At 42.1% G+C, this 22,991-nt stretch overlaps 1 protein-coding gene across 1 annotated transcript in view; it reads left to right on the top strand.

Moving 5' to 3' along the window:
- Positions 1 to 14,529, top strand: part of camk1da (calcium/calmodulin-dependent protein kinase 1Da) — an 86,702-nt gene extending 72,173 nt beyond the window's left edge. The window contains exons 7-11 of the mRNA XM_049566722.1: positions 437 to 549; positions 2,250 to 2,328; positions 2,465 to 2,552; positions 3,337 to 3,604; positions 4,952 to 14,529. Coding sequence (XP_049422679.1) covers positions 437 to 549; positions 2,250 to 2,328; positions 2,465 to 2,552; positions 3,337 to 3,604; positions 4,952 to 5,076 — 673 coding nt within the window. The 3' untranslated portion in view covers positions 5,077 to 14,529. The remainder of the gene's footprint in view (positions 1 to 436; positions 550 to 2,249; positions 2,329 to 2,464; positions 2,553 to 3,336; positions 3,605 to 4,951) is intronic.
- The last annotated feature ends 8,462 nt before the right edge of the window (positions 14,530 to 22,991 follow it).

Below are 22,991 nucleotides of genomic sequence, written 5' to 3'. Positions count from 1 at the left end.
ATCCCAGTGCCGGGTGTCCAGCAGCAGATGTAACGGCAGCAACAGAAAGTTAGCTGATGTGGGAGTCAGGGCTTTCTGGGCCCTCAGAACTGGAGTTTGTGCTTTCTGGGTCTCATTTGCAGCTTTAACATCTTCAAATAACTTATGTCCAACCAACAGATTACACTCTAATGATTTTCTGACTAATCGTATCAGCACTAAATGAGTGATGTACTGAACCAGTGAATGAATTAAAGCTTTCATGAGTGACTGGGTTAATAGAAAAATCAGTTAGTAAAGGAACAGGTGGATAACTTGTTTCATGTAGGATGAAATGACCTTGTTATTTAATAAATCGCTTAATGACTGATCGTGGAATAGACTAAATGGATGACTTCATGAATGAGTCAGTGAATCCTCAAATGAATGGCTGACTGAGTAAACATCTTGTCTGCAGGCTGTGTGGTTACCCGCCGTTCTACGATGAAAATGACTCCAAGCTGTTTGAACAGATCCTGAAAGCCGACTATGAGTTTGACGCGCCATACTGGGACGACATATCAGACTCAGGTGAGCCTTTATCTTTCTCCATCTCCTCTTCTGCTTTCTTGACCATTTTCCCTTCCTTCCCCTCCGTCATCCACACATGGCACATATGGACCACACACCACCTCTCCATCACGGCCTCTGACATCATGTGCCTGGAATGAATGTATTTGGGAATGTGCGTGTTTTTAAGGGGGGGTCATCAGTCACCGCCACAGTTATGTGCAAAGCCTGGCAGGAAAACCAGCTTTTGCTGGAAACTCGCTCGAGATTCCAGCCCTGTGTGAGTGTGTGAGTGTGTGTGTCGACAGGGATAAAATAGCGTTTATGTGCTGTCAGGTAAAGCCTTGTTTCCAAAGTGTCAGATTTCCTCTTGAAGCAAATATAGCAGACAGTGAACAAATGGAAAAAAAAAACTCAAACCAGAGTTACGCAGGTTTTTCCTGACAACAGATTTCTGCTATTTTGGGTGTTTCATTTTTTCACATCAACTGAAGATGCAGCTCTGTGGTGACACTTTTCAACCCTTCACAAAACTCACATAAAGACTGTGTGTAGCCATGTTAGGGCCACAGCTCTGAGGAAGACAACTGTTCCACCACCATAGTCCAGACTGAAATGTCCCAAAAACTATTGATTAACTGATACCTGGGTGATTTTTTCTCATGCCAGCATGACATTTATATTAATGGTCTCGAGTGAAATGTCTCTAAATTTCTTACAACTATTCAAAAAATCTGAGGTGAAATTTTGTAAAGACATTCTTGTCTGCTCAGGATGAGTTGTTATAATTCTTATAATGCCTTTACTTTTCATTTAGCGTCACCACCAGGTCTTAATTTTGATTCTCTAAAATTGGTCAATGAAAAAAATCCTTGCAAAACTAACATTCCCATCAGCCTCAGCTGTTTTTAGTGCTAATTGGCACGTTCGCATGGAAAGCTAAGATTTAAAGCATGGTAAACATTATACCTGCTAAACATCATTATTGTCTTTGTAAGCCTGTTAGCATGATGGCATTAGCATTTAGCACAAAGCCCGACAGAGACACTATAGCTGTAGACTTACACCTCTTCCTAGCTGGATATGTCAGCCAAGAGGCTAAGTAACATGTTGGCTCTTTGAAAAAACATTCACCCAGGCTCTACATTTGCGAAGTTTAGCACACTAGCTCCACTTCCAGACTTTTTTTCCATGGTCAGAATCAAAGCTGGCATCCTGACATCCTTGATGTTTCTGTTATCTCTCCAGTCAGAAGTCAACATGGATGAAGAGAGACTCATTCATGATGTTGAGTTTTTAAAACTCAAGAAAATTACATTTGATTTGAATAAATGACTTACCTACTTGCTCTTATGCAAAATGAGAAATTACAATGCTTCCCAAAAAAAAATATCCAGCCCTTGCCCTGAGACATCATTGGTATTATATCTGGTAAATATTTCATGTTCTGTCTGCCAGAGTTCGCTCGTTTGCAGTGTGTTCGGAAGAGGTGTTTGTCTTGTGCATTGGGGAGATAATTATTTACAGATACCAGGTTTTAAGCAGACATCAACAGAAAACATTTGCACAAACTGAACCAAATATTAAAGATTGTCACTGTTATTTGGGTCACAAATTGTCTCAAAAGGATGTTAAAAGTTGATATGGTGTTTGTGTGTCTAAAGTTATTGACCTTTTTGTGGCCTTTTGAATGTTTTTTATCTATTTATTTTTCCTCTCAGCCAAGGATTTTATTGGCAGTCTGATGGAAAAAGATCCAGCCAAGCGTTTCACCTGTGATCAGGCACTCAGACACCCCTGGTGAGAAACACACACACAAACTCACAGAATGTCATAAACTGACTCACCAAAAGGCATAAAATCAATATAGATATTGACGTAGTGTCAGAAGTGTTAACAGAGAATTTGTGTGGTTATGTGTGTGTATATGAATCAGGATCGCAGGGGATACAGCGCTCTGCAAGAACATCCATGAGTCAGTCAGCCGACAGATCAGGAAGAACTTCGCCAAGAGCAAATGGAGGGTAAATGTTGTTTACTGCAGTTTATTCTTTGTGGTTTTGGCTCTATTGCAGTGTATTACTGCGGTACGACTCCTCAAACGATTGTCTGTGTTTTTAGAAGATGAATCACTGTAGTAAAAACCTGGCCCGCCATATGGTCCGCAGTTAACCTTCATCATCCACTTTTCTCCTGCGGCTTTTAGAAGAAAAGAGAGAGCAACCTGCAGACTTGAAACAAATTCCTTTTTCTTTAAGAACTGCTCCACACACAGTATGTGATTTTCAGCTCTGGGTGTTGTTAGTACATCCAGCTTGTGTTTTATCTAAACCTCAGATGCTTTTCATAAAGATAAACTACAACAGAAGAGCATATCATAGCATTTTTGCACTTGTGCCAGTTCATCGAAAGCAGATTCTGGTCTGCAACTTCAAAGCCAATATGAAATGAAAAATCACTTTTTTGATCTTTTCGGTGACATAAAACGCTTCATATAATCCCACTCTTACTCATGAAACAGTACACTGATAGTGTGGTGATCTCATGATGAACCAATGGATAGAAATCAAAAGCTCAATGAATAAAACAGTCACAGACACAGAACATTTCTGCTCCTTCCCACCTCTATCAACTGATATTCATTTGGTTTACACTTGACCCAATGCTGGTGTATCACACCAAAGCATCCTGTTACAGACACCCTTAATATGAAATAAACAAGATGCTCTTAAGTCCAACTGCTTCTATTAATTGAGGCAAAGTGAGTTTTTTTTGTTTTTTCACTCCCCATATCCTTCCTCTCTCCAGCAAGCATTTAATGCCACTGCCGTGGTTCGGCACATGAGGCGGCTGCAGCTTGGCAGCAGCATGGGAAGCAGCATGGATGCCTCCAACCCACCGACCAGGCCAAGCCAGACGCAGAGGCCGGCCCAGAGCCAGAGCCAGAGCCAGGCAGGCCAGAACCAGCCAGCTCAGAGCCAAAACACCGGCCAGGCGGCGCAGAGCCAGAGCACCAACACCACCGCCAGCAAAACCTCTTCCACAGACAACAACATAGCAGCTCCCCGCAAGGAATGTGAGTCTGAGTCAGTAGTATCAGTCACATCAGAAAGTCAAGAGAACATATGTGTATTACAAAAAGTTAAAGAATTGATAATTTGGTAAAGCCTTCCCCTATACAGCAATTGTCCAATACTACTTTAGCAACGGTGCAAAGCACGGCAGTTCGGATTTCCCCACAAGCTGAAGATGTGTGTAGAGTGACTTTCTGTATGCACATAAAGCGTTTCGATGGTTGTGTTTCAAAACCAAAAACAGAAGAACAAAAATGTAGACTATGGATCAAACAGAGTGCTTGTCTGCTCTACGGGTGTCACTGTATGTATTGACTAACTGTGATATTTAAAAAGTGTAACTGTTCTTTTTGTTCAGTTTTGTACAGTTATGGTAACTGATTTTTGAGTGTCATTCATTTGCCAAAAACAACAACAACAAAAAGCATAATAAACAAGATTAATGATTAAGAGGGGCCCAGAGAGGCCCCTAATAAAATTAGAATACTGACAAAAAATAATATGACACTAAGTTATAATCACCCCCATTTATGTAAAATGGTTCCGTCCGACTTCCAGCTTATAGACCAGGGACAAAGTTAATATTCAGAGGAAGGTGATCATTTTAGTTAGGGATGAGCAAGCAAGCTTTTGTTTTTTCTTTTTTTTTTCTTTTGAGATGACATTGCTGTGGAAACATGGTGGCCACCCTCAGGTCTCCCCTGACATCGCTCTGAGGAGCTGCAAAACCCTCATAAGTTTAATTATGTTAGCACCACTAGCCGTGCTGACGCTGCTTATGGTGCTAACAGAGCTAACTGTAATAACATTTTAATTATGCTAAAGGGGTTTGCAGCTCAAAATTGAGCTGCTTACTCATCGAGGTGACCTGGGGGAGACCGGACAGTGGCCACCATATTTACACAACAGCCCTGTTGGGTTGGTGTGGTAGTAATAGCAGTAATAGCCAAATGACAGATGCAGCTAGCTAGGAGGATCCTGAATCCTACTATATCAGAGTGTAAGCTAACGTTAGAGGCTCTGTCCTGCTCTATTAGAGCATTCTGTCAACTCAAGCTAGAGTCATTATCAGAGATAGTGTCACACTGACATTGCTTAATCTTAAAATTAAAACATAGTTGGTAGATACAAACAGAAAGCATAAATCTAACCTCATGCTTGTCCAAGAAGCATTCCTAAGAATTTGGAGTGGTATACCTGCGACTATTATTGTGTATTGCACATGTGCCGTGCAAGAATGGAAGGCATAGTGACATAAACAAAAGGGGGTGTAGCTAAGCTAAGGGTCATTTACAGCATTATATAAAAATGTATTATTGCTGATCTATCTGCCGACTCTTCCTCCACAGGTGTAACTGCACCGGTCACACCCTGCAGTCTGGCGTCTGCAGCCTCTTCTCCCACCGCAGGGGCAGAGCTGAACCGACCACATCCCTCAACAGTTCCCGCCCCGGTGCTAACAGAGACCAAGTGACGCCAGGTCCCGCGGGGGACCAGCTGGGAGGCCACAGCGCTGTGAGACAGAGCGACGGAAAGAGACGGAGGACGACAGGAGAGGAAGAGGATCCCCCTCTTCTTCGTTCCTCCCTCTCCTCTCTGCATTTCCACTTGGATGCGCCCCCCCAGCAAGTTCCCTGCCCTGCTCCTGGGAGAGCAGAGGACTTTACCTCCACCCCCACTGATTCAAGCCACACAGCGCCATACTGTACGCCCACCACCCAGCCACCAGGACGCCGTGTAAGATTCTTCCTGCCACAGCAACAGCACGGCCTCTTACTGAGGATGTTTGTACAGCCGGCTGTGATCGGATACTGTTAAATGATAAATGGGAGTCGACTGCTTGAGCAGTAATTGGTGGTTCACAGTGGGGCTTGGGGTGTCATATTATTCAATGTCAGTCAACATCAACTTCCCTCTTGAATCTGGTCTTTCCTGCACCATTTTATTTAGCTTTTTTCCAAATTAGGTTTGACTGTTGACAACTGGATTGTTTTATTTTTAATTACTGTTGATGTTAAAGGTGCTATATGTAAGTTTTAACATCATTGTCACACTGCAACTTTGGTATGATTAATGTAAATAAACAAGACCACAGCCAAGACGTCTGGTCGCCTCCAGCAGATTTCCCTCCAAATGTCACCTACAGTAGTGACCATAAAATGCAGAGAAGAGGCTGACAGGTCTTCTGAGTGATGACCTGATTTGTTTACACTAATTTTACTAATGTGACAATGATTTATCCTACTCATAGCACCTTTAAGACATTTTATATGTCCTTTCGGGCTTGTTTGTCTGTTTGTTTGTGCTTTAAGAAGTGCTTTAAAAGTACCATATGACTGTTGAGATGTGGAAACATGAGTAAGCGCTTTATGTATTTTGCACACAGAGGGTCAGATATGTTCTCAGACACAGATTAGCCGCCATCCACTTATGTTTATCAGAGAGTAGAGAGTGTAAACCTTTATAGAAAAAAAATAATAACCCAGAGTGGATGTCAGAGCATTGTACAACTTGTTTATTGTCTGAAAGATTCTGATCCGTTTATTATTTTCTTACTTTATAAGACTTTTATAACAATCACCCTTTAAGGGACACACATACAGGTTACTATGAAAAATGCAGCAGGTTTAGGATTAGGATAGGATAGAGGTATTTACTGGAAAACTGCCTCCAGTTGAGAATGTTAAAGACTACACAATAGTTTTAGCGTTTGATTTCCTAAGCCGAGGAGCCACACGCAGCGCAGTGCAGTTTGAAGGTGGCTAAAGAACACAAGCCATCTCTGAGATATTTAACTGATAGAGACGCTGTCGCCTGCTGCTGCTGCTGTTCCTCCCCCCCATAAAGAAGCCATGATCTCACCATTTTCACATCGTCAAGCTGCACCCAGTTCAGAAGTGCTCAGGGAAAACTGCGGCTGCACTGTGAGCTGGTGAATACAGATTTCCTGGTTTAGGTTTTTCTGTCAGTGTTGTTGGTCCAGGTGTTGTGGCATCACAGTTAATGATCCAGCTCATAAGACGTTAGCTGTGTCCTTATTGCAGTGTTGTAGTGACTCGTGACTTGAATTTTGAAGACTCAGACTTGGACTCAGACTGTTCCACCAAGGACTCCAAGATGTTTTTAACTTGTTCCAGTATTTTGTTATAGTACGATCCCCAACCAAGGCTTTTTGCTTGACTAAATTGGACAGAACTGCCAAAAAAAAATAGAGGATAGGTTAGTTCTTGCTGTATCCGGTCATCCCTGCCTTTATGAACCGACAGCAGACAGCTATTGCGACCAAAATCCCTAGGTTGGTTAGCGTAGCTTGGTTCTTGCATTTGGAGAAATGGTCCAACAATGGCAGATTTAAAGTACTCATCTGATTAGGGGCAGTGAAGCCAAAGTATTTCATGTTCAACAAGTCGCCTGACATCCACAACCTACTTCCAGTTGCACTCTGGGAAGTGGTGGATGAAGTACCGGAAAGCCACACTTAAGTAAAAGTAAAGATATCTTACCAGAAAATGACTCTGATAGAAGTTAAAGTCACCTATTAGAATATTACGTAAGTAAAAATCTTAAAGTATCTGATATTAACTGTACTTCAGTATCAAAACTAACTTTATTATAGTAAGTGTACTTAAGTATTGAAAGTAAAAGTACAAGGAAATGCCAATTTTTTATTCCTTCTTAACATGTACCCCACCTTAAGTATGGAGCCTACATTACACTTGAAGAAAAAAGGTCATTTTAACAACAAGCTGAGTAAAAGTGAAAGTTGACAAAAATATGACGATTCAGGTCAAGCACAGATACTCCCATAAAATACCTAAGTACTGTAATGATGTATTACTACTTTGTAACATTACACTACTGTCTGAGGGTCAGGCAAAGTCCAATGTCTCCTTGATCCGATGCCCAGCGAAACCAACAGCCACAAGGGATCCCTACTCCTTTAAAGGTATACTATGCAGGAATTGTCGATTACTGTTTGTAATCACACATTTAAAGCTGGCCCCTCCTCCTTAGACAGATTATACATACACTGCAAACTACCAATATAGCAACGTTGCATTTGTTGTGATAGAAAAGCCGATACGTTAGCATGCTAACTAAGCTAACTGCCGGCACTTGCCTGTCCAACAACCGGCGAAAGTGAAAGCCAACATCAGATTCACCCTTGTGTTGGAACAAGCTTTGCCTGCTTGACATTTGGCCTTACTATGTTTGCATTTTTTTGTAGATTCCTCTCGGATGCGTGCTGCTTACAGAGTGGCACTTTGTCGCTACCTTTTTATAAAGTCCCAACCTCATCTGCACACTGTACCCAGAGACATCCCAAACACAGCAAAATTTAAAGGAAATAAAAAAACTACAGGCTGAGGGCAGAGTCTTCTCATGGGTCATAGGTGATAGTTGAAAGGGAGTACTTGTATATGAGTCTGTACATTGTTTTTTGTTTGTTTTTTTTAGGAAAATCCTGCATAGTATTCTTTTAATGTCTCATTCGCCATCCATTGAATGATCGACTTTTGTATGTATTAATCCAACACTGCGTGAATTCGTGCATGCAGTGTTAGACATTGTTTTTTTCTTTAAATGGTTCTCAAAAGTTGTACCTGCTTACCCTGTGGGTTAACAGTACAGGCCAACTCAAAACATCAGAGACCTCACTGGCTGAGTGGGAGTCCATTTTTAAGTACTCTACTTTTGACAAGATGGACTGACTTTAATTTGTTGTTGACTGAACCCTCTGACGACTCTGACATGACTACAGAAGCTTGGCTTGCGTCACTGGTTGTAATGTCCTTTTAGACAGAACTCAGACAGCAGAACTGTACGACATTGGGTGCTCACTCACACATATCAGATTGTCACGTCTTTGTTAGATGCAATTCTACTGATCCCTTTATTGTGAATTAGCCAAAGACTAGCGCTAGGTACGAGGACAATTTGGTTCATTCTACTTGATAAATTAGTGAGAACAGAACTAGTCAGATATGAAGCTGTTCGAGAAACAAGTGGACTAAAACTAAGGGCTGAGGAACTGATTGACCTTTGATCCCTTCCTGATCTGTTGCCATTTACCTTTTTTTATTATCTGCACAGAGTGCTGCTGAAAAGTATCTGCAAAATATTCATAGTGCTTATTTTAATCTGTGTGGTATGTCAGTAGTGTGAGACCACAGCTGGATGAAAGTCAAATCACGCTAAAAACGACAGTAAATCAACACTCACCCAAGCTCACTGGAATTCAGTCTTGGCTCGCTGCGTCGTTGTGTGTATTAAATTCCACCTAATTGGCACTGAGGTTGACTAAAACAAACCATGATGATTTGTGAGCACTATCCAGTCTAAATGTGTCTCCCTCCTCACCATGTTCTCTGTTGGTGGACGGCAGCACCTTCTTCATTTAGTAAGCTCTGCAAAATAATTCCAGTGTGTTTGGAGTTTCTGCTCTTCCCCACTGTTTCCTAACCAACAATGTGTTAATCCCCATCTCTATACTTCCGACACAAGGAGAAATACAGTACCCACCTACTCTCCCTGAATGTGTACATCAATATGAAACATGTAAATCTACAACTTTAGGTTAGCAGTCTGGTTGTAAACAGTCATTCACAGTGATGGATTACACTGACTGCAAGAGATGGCTCACAGTGTAATGCCTTATTTCCTCTGCATGGATCAGCACCACTTAAGTCACTTTTGGCACCAGTCACTTTTCTCTGTTTCTTTTTCCACTGCGGATTGTTCCCCCTACGTGCTGGCTGGATTCTCAGCTGATTACGATAGTGATGCAGTGTGAAACTGCCGTGACATCATCTTAAACCCAACACTTGCTGAATCCTTTCATCTGCAACCAAACAGAGGAATGTTTTCTCTGATATCAGACAGAATTGTTACCTCATTACTCTTTATTTCCATCTGCAGTCTGACATTGCATCCACTATAATCTATTTCTGTAGGGACGGGGATTCGTTTTCCCCTAACCAGTCACTAGAGACCAAAGCATCCGCCTGAATCCCTGAATCTGACAGCAGTTTAAGTCCACACTGATAGACAGACATACCAAAATACTGGTTTTGCTGGGATCTTAAGAGTGGAGCTGAGCGAAGTAAAAATAAACTACAGTGTTGGGCAATATTTGGAAGACATTTTGATTTAGAACAGCTTTGATAGCAGCGTCTTTCTTGTCCATAGCACTCACCATTATTATTACTCCTCACTGGTTGAGGTGCACCACTTGAAAAAAGCTTGTAGTTTTGTGGGCTGCCATTTTTTAAAGTTTGGGTCAGGTAAAAATTGCAGTTGCTAATTATTTTAGCATGGCTATTTCAAGTGTCGTGTTTGTGCAGGCTTAGGATCGCTAATTTTGATTTTTATGGGTGAACTGTGAACTGAACGCATCTGAACGTTTTCAACTTATGAACTTGAACCTGAGGGTTGTTCACTCTTGCAACAGTTATTGACGCTCGTTTTTGTAGCACCCAAGGATTTACAGCACCCAATATGCCGATACAACACCGGCATAGCTAGTGCTAATAAAAATTCAGACAACGCAGTAACCAGTACTGCTGAAGCCAGTTCATGTGGATATTTGAATGACTTTTATGAGTCAAATCATTAAGTTACAAATTCCATTGGAGAAAATCTCGTAGTTATTTGCAAATTGTGCCCACAGGGTCTGACAAAACAAGTCTGAACCCCAGCTACATCGGCAACGAATTTGAACACATCAGGTTAAAGCATCTGCAGTCTTGGGAAGTGCGTGAATGATGATCAAAAGATAGAACAGAGATGATAAAACAATGAAAGAATTTAGTTCAAAATTTAAATTGTTAAGTATGAACGTGAAATAGCTCATTTTAATCTGTGTGAAATTAGCTTCAAGCTAGCTCTTGTGAAGCGTGAACGTGCACAACACTGATTGTATTGACAATTCTTTCTGACCAGTGGTCTCCAGTGTTTTAACTCCACCTTCTGGTATTGGCTCAGTTCAGTTGTAATCTTGACTGAGGTGGTATCAAAAAAATGTACCAGGTACTATCCACAACTTTTGCTAATGGAAAACCAATGAAGAGTGAGTCGAGTTGAGTAGAGCTGTGCCATACCATGCAGTCGAAACGTGGCACAATTCATGCTGTTTAAGGAGCAAGTGAGCCTGAGAAGTTTTAGCATACATCCACCTTAAGGAATAGGACATTTTTGTCAGAAACTTATTCCTGTGTGTGCTCTGAACACACACCAAGCACTATAGCATAAATTGTGAAACTTGCAGATGTGGTAACCTCACTGACATGCTTGATGCTTAAAGACAAATCATTACAGGTATTTTGTGCATGTTGTCCTAGCAACTAATGCAGTCATGAAAGAGTTTTAGTTTAATAATCTTGGTCAGGTTACGTTTTTGAGAAAAGGCCAGTTAGCCTGATTTATTGTGCTACTTTAAATGTGCAGTCGTAGAGAAATTTTTAGTGTTTCATATTGATTTACAACACCTACATGCCATGGCTCCTACTGCACGACTACACCGTTCACCTTTCAGAATATATATATATTAATTCTGACGTTTTTACAGTGGGGTCTTGTGTTACATTTCCTCCACCAAGCAAACTCAGAAGTCGGTCCATGTAATTATCCATGTGTTACTGCGGGGAACTTTCAACCATGTAAGGGCTTTATTCCAATGATCACCTTAATCTGATTATTCAGTGTAACCATGTATACATACCCATTGACTGCTATGCATTTTTTAACATTTTTAAGTGTGTCATCAAAGCTTTTTCTTGGAAGTGGGATCCGGAAACAACATCAGCACCTATAGTTAAAAAAAATAAATGTAGTTTTAGGGAACAAATAAGTGCAAGACACTGAATCCCTGACAGATCTTAGACTTTTTCAACCACTGAACCGTTAATTATAATTATTACATCGGTGTACCAGGTTTTTCTCTGGCACAGAAGGTGTTAATGAATCGTCAGCCAACACTGTAAGAATATGTTTCATTAAATGTGATGTCGTCCACTTCAGCGTGGACGTTTGGGTTTACGAATGTATTGCGAGGCAGGTCGAGGGTTCAGGTTCATGCTGCTCTGTGGTTTTATGTCCGCTGTTTAAAAACAACAAAAAAAGACATTTTCTGAATGAATCTTTCCATGTTAAAGATGCTACTGTAAATAGATTGTGAATATGAATGATCATTTTCAAGATAATATTTACAAATGTTTTGCTGTTCAGGCATGTGAGAGTGAATGAGTGAGTGAGTGAGTGAGTGAGTGAGTGTGTCGAGGGAAGTTGATTGTATTCTCTATGGAATGTTTAATGTAAAAAAAAAAAAAAGAAGAAGAAGCTGAAATCCCCTTTATTCCCCACTGCTGTCATATATACTGTCCAGCGGCATGTGACTGTCACCTGCAGAGCCACACAGTGCAGTTTAATGCCATCAGTGTTCCTCCACCACTTCAGTGTCAGTCCAACTAGAAGTGAAAGCATCATTTACCGAACTCAGGCTTACGTTTTTTGCCATTCTAAAGGATGAAATCCAAAGCTGTGACCGACTCAGAAACACACTGTTACGGACGAGCTCTCGTCCGCCCCTCTCCCCTTTGAGCTCGCACTCCTTTTTTTATTGAGGACGCCGTCACAAAAGATGAAAACACAAGCATGTCGAAAAAAGTGCTTCAAGAATTCAACTTCACCATGAGTGTTTGCATAATCTTATAGCCCTTGTATGATGTTAGTATCTCTGTATTATGTAAAGACGTACACAGGCTGTGACGTCTGAGTCCACAAAGAGCTAAGTTTCACTTCTACAAACAGTTTCAATCGGCAGAAATAATCTCATTGATTAATGGAACCTAGCCAAGTGGCATTTATTAAAAAAACTGGAGACCATGTTCTAATGTAAGTTGCTCTAATGCTGCTTATGAGTGACATCCAGCCGATTCACTGCGTACATGAATGACATGGTGTGAAAATAATTGATAATAATTAAGGACTAAAGTGTAAAGGATCGTTGTGTTTTTTCCTTCCTGACCTTGACATTTATTACATTCATTTACCTAGTTAGCAGTAGCACAGCCTTTTCTCCTAGGAATTACTTTTATAAACAAAATATTTGAAACAGCAATTTGTTTAAGGGAAACTTAATGCAGAGCGAACCAGGAATCCTCTTGCTGTGAGGCGACAATGTTAACCACTGCAAATCAATTTCAAACCAAAGACCAATTTCTTGGTGTAAAACAAAATATAAAGTATGTTAACTTAAGTCAGGACCAACCAGTTTCAACCAATAATATCATGACATCCGCTAATCAATTGATTTGCAACTTTAAGCTGCACAGAGCTAAGATTCAGTAGTTAGCTAGCTAGCAACAGCATGGTACGCTGGTGTGTCTTTGTTTCCCCAAAATACTGTGGTCATCACAGACTCTCTGGTTAGAATTTTTTCCACATGGAGGAAAGTGGTGTCTGTGACAGCTCCAGAATATGCACAAGGCATTTTACAGTGGACTGCTGCAGAAACAGGAGCGTATGGTGGCCTTCATCTCTCTCTCACTGACGGGCGCCACTATCCCATCACTGGATATACTCCAGTTACACTGTCAGGACCTCACTGTTTTGACACCCAGTTTTAAATGATCAAATCAAATTCCTCCCAATCCTATATCCTATCCTATCTGCCTGTCCTGTGTCACTTGGAAATTAATTATGAAACCCACAATACTGACGCTAGATACTCAAGAAAAGCTGTTTGATCCGGACTTAAACCCAAGTGCTTTTGTTGACCTGGTCGCAAACCAAGTATTACAGTGTCACAGTCCTGCACTTTGTGTGGCCGTCATTCATCTCGACCGCCTCGCTGTGACCCACGCATGGTACATAAATGTAATGTTTTATTAACTCAAATAAACTTTGTCTTTGAACATAACCCAGACAGCAATTATGTTGTCACCAGAGCATACATACGAAAACATAGTAACATACAAAGGTAATTTTTTGGAGACATGTTTGCAATAGCCTTGTATGGCTAATTGAAGCTAACAAGGCTAGGCTAGGGAGCTAAGTATGCTATCTGTTTTATCCCATGAAGGCAAAGCCCAGTCCTGTTGCTAACTTCCAAGGAAGTAAAGCACACGTCTTCTGCCTAGGCAAATGTTACACAGTTAGCGGTGGATGTAGTCTACTGCTTAATTTTACACAAGAATTTGTTTGCTATTCGGCTGAATTTCTGTCAATTGTTGCCAAATGCTTTAGGAGTCACAATGTTAGCAGAGCTACCACGCTAGTAGCTGTGCTTCAGTGTAGCTAATATTAAAAACAGTCCTTTACCTCATGATCTAACTCAACTAATGAGAGCAGCTCTGCCTCTGAGAATTGTTTGTAAAACTGAAACTTTATACAAGCTACTTTTTGGGACCCTGAGTCTCCCTGTGGGTGTCCTCGTCCAGAGCCTGCTGAGTTTAGCCGGCTGTATTGTATTTACTCTCTGCATGTGACCACAACAAACTCCCATCCTGTGCACCGTCGTCACGCCGACGACACCCTCATTTCTCAGAGCGGGCACCGCCTGCCGCACTTCTTGTGCTGTGATGATGATGATGATGACTTTCTGTTAATGGGGCTTGTATATCAGATGCCTTCGACAATCATGTGCACATATCAGAGTTACCATGACAACACAGGCCAGAGCGACTGATTGTGTTTCGTTTGTCTTTCTCCTGGAATAAATCCTGAATGATCGTAATATATGACTCTTTGCTTGTGTTGTGAGGGGGGGCTATGTGTGTCTGCCTCATTAGTAGGCTACTACTCATTCACAGAATTACGACTACACTTCCTACACTTCCTGTTTGCACTCAGTATTTCAACACTTAGAAACACTAGGGTCCTTGCACCCCTTTGACCGACATATTGCCCTTATATATGCTGCACAACAGATGTTTAACAGACAGAAGACAGATGTTGCAAACACACGGAGCACATGTTGACTTCATGGGCACATTCTGGGATACATTATTAGGGTTATATAGCTCCAGGAACATATTGTGTACAGATGTTACTCACCCATATAAAAGTATGTTCAGCCTCCTTGGGTTTACACTCCAGTATCCTCACACTTAAGTGATTGTGCAGTTGCAACTCAGGGTTCAGTCAGAGTTCAGATAAAAACAGCCTTGAGAGAGAGTGATCACTCAGCATTACTGCTGTATCAGTGTTTTTCTGTGACAGCAGTTTCAAAACATCTTTGAATCTTTACAGCTGCCCAGCAGCACCAGTGGGGGTGACTCAGTAGCTATTGATGACGTATTGGCTGAAATAAGCAAACCCATTCATTTTTAATGTTTGTTTTTTTAATTTCACAAATCAACATATGAATTACTGTATGATTTGAAATGAGCGTGAACATGACAAACTGAAGTGTTTTGCTGTCCATGTTTATTGGCCACAAACAGCTAGTGCTCTTTAACTGGAGTGATGAGAATTCCCATCAGCCTCAGTTACAGGCTACTATCTAACATGCTAATAACATAATGTTAGCATGCCAGCACACTAAACTATGATGGTAAATATGAACCTTATACAGTATATGTTAACCAGCATGCTAACGTTAGCATTACTTAAGTAATGCTGTGCCTAAGTGCAGCCTCATAGCACTGCTACCTTTGCTGTAGACTCGCAGAGGCACCGTTTTGTAATTGTTTTTAATGAGAACAAAGCATTTGCTTGTGGTTTTTGCGTTGCTAAGCGTTTCGCATTTTTGCACTCTAGGCACCAAGCTGTTTTTGCCAGAGCGCTCTGAACTCCTCGAGTTGAAAAAACTTCAACTCAAAGCAGGAAAACGCCCTACATTATTTCTTTTGTTATCATCTTTTTTGCCATTGTCCAATCGAATGATTTGAGAGGTAGTGGGTCTTCTGTGGTTTCACAACATCAAGTTTACAGTTGGTAAATAATGGAGGAGAAACTGGTGGTAGTGGTTGCTGGAGCTATACAGCCCAACGATAGACAGCAGGTTGTCAAACTGCCCCCCGTGTCAAATATGCCTGGAAACGGCCATCATCAAGGCGAAGCTCCTGGACCAACTGGTGGTACTCCCCATGACCCAGGCCACCCTCTTTTTTAGGGTCTCAAGTACCCACACAGATCTCAGTTTCCCTGTGTCCAACAAACTAGTTGCTGACAGCCTCTCACCCTCAGCCAGAGCCACATTTGGTACCTTCTGCCTGTCCATTCAAGTAACTAGGTAATTATTACTGTCAAATAACTAAAATTAATAAACGGTAGATTGATGACATGGGAAAGTTAGAACAAGGAGACGGCATTCACTTTAAAAAACATGAGGTGTGAAACTGAATGCCACTGGCAGAAAAAAAAACCCTGCTGTTCTTTTTTATTGTTGCCAGGCAGCCATCACATCCTTACACTAACCTTCCCATGTATCAATCTACTGTTTTTTTCCCCCACAGTAATTAGTATCTAGTTCCTAAAATGTTGAGGCAGAAGGTGCTTGCTGTAGCTCTCGTTGAGGGTGAGAGGCTGTCAGCAAATAGTTTGTTGGGCACAGGGAAACTGAGATCTGTGTGGGTACATGAGACCCTAAAAAAGAGGGTTGGTCATGGGGAGTACCATCAATTGGTCTAGGAGCTTCGCCTCCACGATGGCCTTTTCCAGGCATATGACTCGGGGGCAGTTTGACAACCTGCTGTCTATCGTTGGGCCATATAGCTCTGGGTATCTAGCAACAAGTACCACCAGTTTCTCCTCCATTGTTTACAAACTGTAAACTTGTTGTCGTGACCATCACAGAAGGTCCGCCTCTCAAATCATCTGATTGGACAATGGGAAAAAAGATATGAAGAAAGAGATGATGTGGGACGCTTTCCTGCTCTGAGTTGAAGTTTTTTCAGCTAGAGGGGTTCAGAGCGCTCTGGGAAAAACACCTGTGCCTAGAGCCTTAAATGTGAGGTGCGACAGTTACATAAGGGACCTCCAGCTGCTAAAACGCTATCTGTGTGATAGTCTTGCTCTTTTTATACATTTACACAGTAACACGAATTTTGGCTTCTCCTCCATCTTAAAGCATTTGGTGTGATTTTAAGTGATGCATATTGCCTTTTGCTCAACTTTGTCTCCTGTTGAAATGGAAACAAATACCCCAGCACTTATGGCATTACTTAATTTTGCACTGCAGTAAATATGCAGCTGTTTGCTCCTGCTTGACTTCATATGCATGTGTGCTGTATTTGAATTTCACTCTGCACTGGCTCTGAATACAACTTAAGGGAGAAGAAAACAGTTAGTGGGAGGTGATGTATCAATATAAGACAGAAAAGCTGCGGGCTACTTCCTGCCCTTGTATTCCCTTTTAACACTGTAGTTAATATGCTAATATATTGTACTGTAACAATGCTTATGTTTAAAAGCAGTTTCAATTGAGGGGAAGCTACTGTAGCTTGAGATGATGTTGAGTTTTCCATGCTGAGCAGTGTTAGTCCGAAAGTTTGAATACCTTTCTTCATGTATTTAATGTAACGGGTGATATGCTTTAACATAGCAGCAAACAACTGAGTCACCGGCTCAGGCGCCTCCATGTTGACAGCTGTGTGCAGACAACCTCTAAATCATAGATACACTCTGAAAATCTTATAGAGCTCCTTTAAAATTGGTGTTTTATTGGCAGCGTTTGGGCTGGTGGAGCTTCATCATACTTCCTCTGCTTTTCCCTCCGTCTCAGTTGGAGCTTTTCTTCCTGACTGCCTGCCTATCTCGCTTCACCACAGAGGAAAGCACGCACACATGCATGCACATAGCCTACACATTCAGTGCTCGTTGAAAATTATTCATCCCTCTGACACACATACACACACACACACACGGGCGCGCACTAAAGCACTGAAATGAAAATTGTGAAATCAAAGTATTTTACATCCCTTTGACACAACATGCACACGTACAACATCAAGTTCAAACACAGTCGTACACACACGCGCGCACACACACACACACACACACACAGCAAAGCAGCAGAATTGAATTTCTTAAATCAAAATTGCCTGTCACTTTCACACATGCTGATACAAACACCGCTTGTTGACTTTGGCTGTCAAGCTGTAAGTGTGTTTGTGCTCGGAGTCACAGATCTCTGCTTCTTAAACTGATTTCTCCTCATCTTTAATTCAGAGCTTCACCCTCACATCCTCCTCTTTAGCTTTTCTCTCACTGCAGGCTTTCCTCCCCTCCTCTCCCCTCTCTCCCCCGCAGTGACATGTTGTTTTGTTCTTTACTATGCAGCATATGTATATTGCATAAAACTAATTACAGGCCAATCGTCTGAAACAGTGAGATAACACACAGTTATGTGTGTGTGCTGGTAAATCTGAAGTGTGCTAAGACCGTCCGTGTCATTGGACAGACAGTTCTTAATGCAAACAGCAGGGGGTGATGTGATGTTTCCCTCTAATGTCCCACTGTCTCTTTGCCAGCAGTTAGTAAACTCAAAACTGAACCAGACTTTAAACTCTGATGGAAATCATCTCACAGGATCACACTAGTAATTACACTAGTAATGACTTCAAATTTTTACTTTGAGGGAAAAAGGCTTCTGTACAAGATTATGTTCTTTCAGAAGCAGATACTTAACAGTTACTTGCCAGATGACAGTGAATTAGGCCCAAGACTGTCCTATTGCTCTGAGGTTAACTAGCTCTTTGTGTAGAGGTGACTGTCTGTGACATGCATCCAGTGTATGGTGTCACAATAATTAGAAGTGGAGTAATCACTTAGTTTCAAACCGCTAGCTCTGCCACCACTGCTGCCATTTCAATCATAGATTATGTGGATGTTTCCCAGCTGCTTATGCCAGACCTTCTTTAATTCTTTTTTTGTTTTCTCTTGGCTTGAATTGCTCATCATACTGTGCAATACTTTATACTTTATATATTTTACACATGTGTTTCAATCAAAGATGTGGAATTTTTGTCAAGAAAAGCTTACAAATAAATACCTTAAAGAGGACCTGATAGGCGTTTGGGGTTTTTCCTTCTTCTTCTTCAGAGTTTTATATTGCATTTTTATCCATCTATAAGGCCTGCAAAGTAAAAAAGAAGCCCAAAGTCCAGGCCAAAGGGAGTTCTCTCTGCCCACAGACACACAGGTCCTCAGCTGCCTGAAACGTTTGCTTTCCTGCCTTCACTTCCGTAACTTGGTTGCATCACTATGTGACACATTTTTAATGAACACAATGCCCGCCTGCGGGCCACTGAGCTGCACCTCCAAACAAACCTACTTAGAGCAGAGCTGGGGAGCAGGCTGCAGAGTTTAAACTGTAATTGCATGTGGAGGAGACGCTGCTTTTTTTCAGTGCAACTGCAAATTACCCTTGGTTGGACTGCCAAAGGAAGCAAATATGTTGGAGTTGTTGGAGTTTATTTTTAATACTATTCTTCAGCAATATAACTCGGACATTTTATTGTAGTCCCTCCATTTTCCTGAGGGCCGCTTCACTTGCCAGTTTGCGAAGTGGCCCTCAGGAAAATGGAGTGGTTGTCAGCAAACAGCTGCACAGGGCTACTCTGAGGGAGCAGCCCGAGAAGCAAAGGTATATAAGTACTTTGTATACATACATATATACATATACATATATATATATGTATACATATATATATATATATATATATATATATATATATATATATATATATATATCGGTTAGTTCCGACCGAGTAATTTGATTGGACGAGAGGCATTCCGTGAGTGCTGATATAGAGTAGAACATCACTGGGACGTGTAACAGTGAAATCACTCCGCTCACAGGTGTTATAAATATAAATACAACTGTTAATTAACCAGCTGTCACACTGGCTACATTGACACAAACTGACACTATAGCATTACACCAAGAAGATGGATATTTTCCCCAAAATTACATTTGAATTAAATTATGAGTGGTCGTCAGGAGAGGACGAGGAAAAGGAAAGCCAGGACTCTTCTGTTCAGACCTCCAGGTGTGTTTGTGTAACATCAGCCGAGCTCGACCAACTGGAGAGGAGCAAAAATGAAGCGAACACGGTCAGGAATTATCAATGATCTGATCATCTGATGAGGAACTGATGAGGATGAGGGAGAGTGGAAGCTGAATCCGGCCGTGCCAACATCCAGGTTTGCCAACGTTTCATCAGCCGAACTGGACGAAGTTACACAGTTGCTGATCAATGTAAATACAAAGTAGATTGTGAGTTCCTGGAGTGTGTGCTGCATTGCCTGGCAACAGACTGGGGGAAAAGTTTTAGGCAAAAAAAAAAAAAAAAAAAAAAGTAAAAAAAATCTTAATCAAATTAGTATATGGTGTGACCACCCTTTGCCTTCAAAACAACATCAATTCTTCTCGGTACACTTGCACAAAGTTTTTGAAGGAACTCAGCAGGTAGTTTGTTCTAAACATCGTGGAGAACTAGAGAATTGGAGAATTGAAGTCCTTTTTGCAGATGATGTGGTTCTGTTGGCTCCATCACACCGTGATCCCCGGCATGCACTGGAGCATTTTGCAGCCGAGTGTGAAGCAGTTGGCATGAGAGTCAGCACCTCCAAGTCTAAAGCCTGATTTATGGTCCTGCGTTGAATCAACAACGTCGCTACGTCATAGGGTACAGGGCTACGCAGAAGGCTCGCCGTAGCCCCCATGTAACTACACGTCGAGATGGCACAATCTGGAAATACGGAACCGGAAATGCGTTGCTACCAAGCAAACCAATCACAGCCCTGCTGGTCTGCGCTGGGTCTGCGTCGCCTCGACGTGTAGTTACATTTTTGGGGAGGTGCACGTCAGGCTACGCTGGGGGCTACGGCGAGCCTTCTGCGTAGCCCCGTACCCTACGACGTAGCGACGTTGTTGATTCAACGCAGGACCATAAATCAGGCTTAAGGCCATGGTCCTCTGTCGGAAACTGGTGGTTTGCCCTCTCCGGGTTGGGGGAGAGTTACTGCCTCAAGCGAGGGAATTCAATTATCTTGGGGTCTTGTTCAGAAGTGAGGGTGGAATGGAGCGTGAGATGGATCGGCTGGTCGGTGCGGCTTCTGCGGTGATGCAGGTGCTGCGCCGGTCCATTGTGGTGAAGAGGGAGCTGAGCCAGAAAGCAAAGCTTTCAATTTACTGGTCCATCTATGTCCCAACCCTCACCTATGGTCATGAACTCTGGGTAGTGACCGAAAGAATGAGATCGCGGATACAAGTGGCCACGTTTCCGAGTTTCCTCTGTGGGGTGGCTGGGCTCAGCCTTAGAGATAGGGTGAGGAGCTTGGACATCCGGAGGGAGCTCGGAGTAGAGCCGCTGCTCCTTCGCGTCGACAGGGGTCAGTTGAGGTGGCTCGGGCATCTGATCAGGATGCCTTCTGGGCACCTCCTGCTGGAGGTGTTCCCAGCACGTCCCACTGATAGGATGCCCCAGGGCAGACCCAGATCACACTGGAGGGATTACATATCTTGTCTGGCCTGGGAATGCATTGGGGTCCCCCAGGAGGAGCTGGAAAGTGTTGCTGAGGAGAGGGATGTCTGGGATGCTTTGCTTGGCTTGTTGCCCCCACAACCCGGCCACCCTGGATAAGCAGATGAAAATGGATGGATGGATGGATGGATGGATGGAACCAATATATTTCCTTTTTCTTTTTGGATTCTTCATTCACCATGGAGGCATGCTAGAAAAACTTTTTTTTTTCATGAATTCAGCATAACACAAGGTCAGTAATTGATATACAAATGGTCATTTGGGGAGTGAAGTATTCCTTTAATTGCATAGAAATTCTCAACCGAACCTCATTCAACGATTTGTACAATATCATACTAATTAGTGCCCCACAAATGATGTTATGTTATTTAAAAAAAAAAAAAGTTAGAGAGGTTAGGTTTAGGCAAGTGAAGTTATTGAGGTTAGGCTAAAGAAAAGAAACATTGCAACAACATACCTTAAAATGTTCACACAGTTGGGACACCCATTAGCTCACCTGGTAGAACAGGTGCCCCATGTACAAAGTCTTTGTCCTTGCCACAGCAGCTGCTAGTTTGATTCCAACCTGTGGCCCTTTGCTGCATGTCATTCACCCTCTCTCTTCCCCCTGATGCTAAAACAACTGTCCCATCAGTTAAACACAAAGAAGCCCAAAAAATAAACGCCAATCTTGTGGGGAAAGTCCAACGTTTTGTGACCCATACACCACCCCAACCTTTGAGCAAACAAGACTGCTTCCGTCTTTATTATTTACTCCTATCAGCACATTGGTCACGTGATGGCAGCCTTCCCAAACATGTGGATTATACAAGAATAACTGGCTCATGATTACACAGTATATGTACAAATTTTGGTGCAATCCTTTTAATAGGAAAACATACACCAAGTGCAGGAGACCAGCCTGAAATTACGCACTCAGTGGCTTTAATCACCTAAATATTACATTGTATGTTTCTGCAGACTGTGATTATGTTACATTTGTTTGTCTCATATGTGGCCGACATGTTGAAATCATGTGTTTCTTTACCCTTTAGTTGTCTATTGTATGTGGTGACAGCACTGTGGTTAACACATGGTTATGCTTAGCCACAAAAACCATGTAGTTGGGGTTAGGAAAACATAATGTCTGGGCTTCAAATACCCAGTGTGGTAACTACAAGCACAGCTGGAAATGTCTCGAACTCTAGTTAAAAAATACATTGGCTGCTGTAGAGTTTGCAAAGATATAAAGTACTTCCTGTGCCTGTGTTACTTACATGCTAACTAAACATAGACCAGAAAATGAAGGTCTGCTACACCTTGTTATTTTAGCATCTTCATCACAACTGCAGGTCATAATTCCACCGCTGCTTTCACCATCACCTCATCATCACCTCACCATCACTGAGCTTTTGAATATGTGCCACATGAGAGAAGCTGCAATTTAGCTTTTGATGAATGCACCTCTCTCTCTCTTTCTGCATCCTTCTCCATCCACCCTGCCTCTCGTTTTGTCATCATTTGGTGATTTGTTTTCCTTGCATTCGCCGAGGTCTCGTGATGTGACGGTTGCTCGCCTCCCTCCGGAGCTTTTGGTTTTCCAGACTGAATTAGAGGAATATTTCGGCGACGTCCTGCTGCTCGGAACATTGCTGCCCACACAAACACATTCCAGTCACTTGATGGACCAGACACACACACACACACACACACACACACACACACACACACACCGCTCTCTCCTCAACTACTACACATATACAATGTCTCCTCTGACCTTAACCTCTCTTTACACTCTCTGCGTGATGCTGTAGGGCTTAACTCAACCGCTGAGTGTGTGTGGCTATTTGTTTTTTTGTACTCCACTGACCCAGATGTTAATAGTCTTCTCTCAAACATTGTCACGTTCACACTGATG

This window comes from Epinephelus fuscoguttatus, linkage group LG22, assembly GCF_011397635.1.
Source record: "Epinephelus fuscoguttatus linkage group LG22, E.fuscoguttatus.final_Chr_v1".
Lineage (NCBI taxonomy): Eukaryota > Metazoa > Chordata > Actinopteri > Perciformes > Serranidae > Epinephelus > Epinephelus fuscoguttatus.
This window is presented reverse-complemented; position numbering and strand designations above follow the sequence as displayed.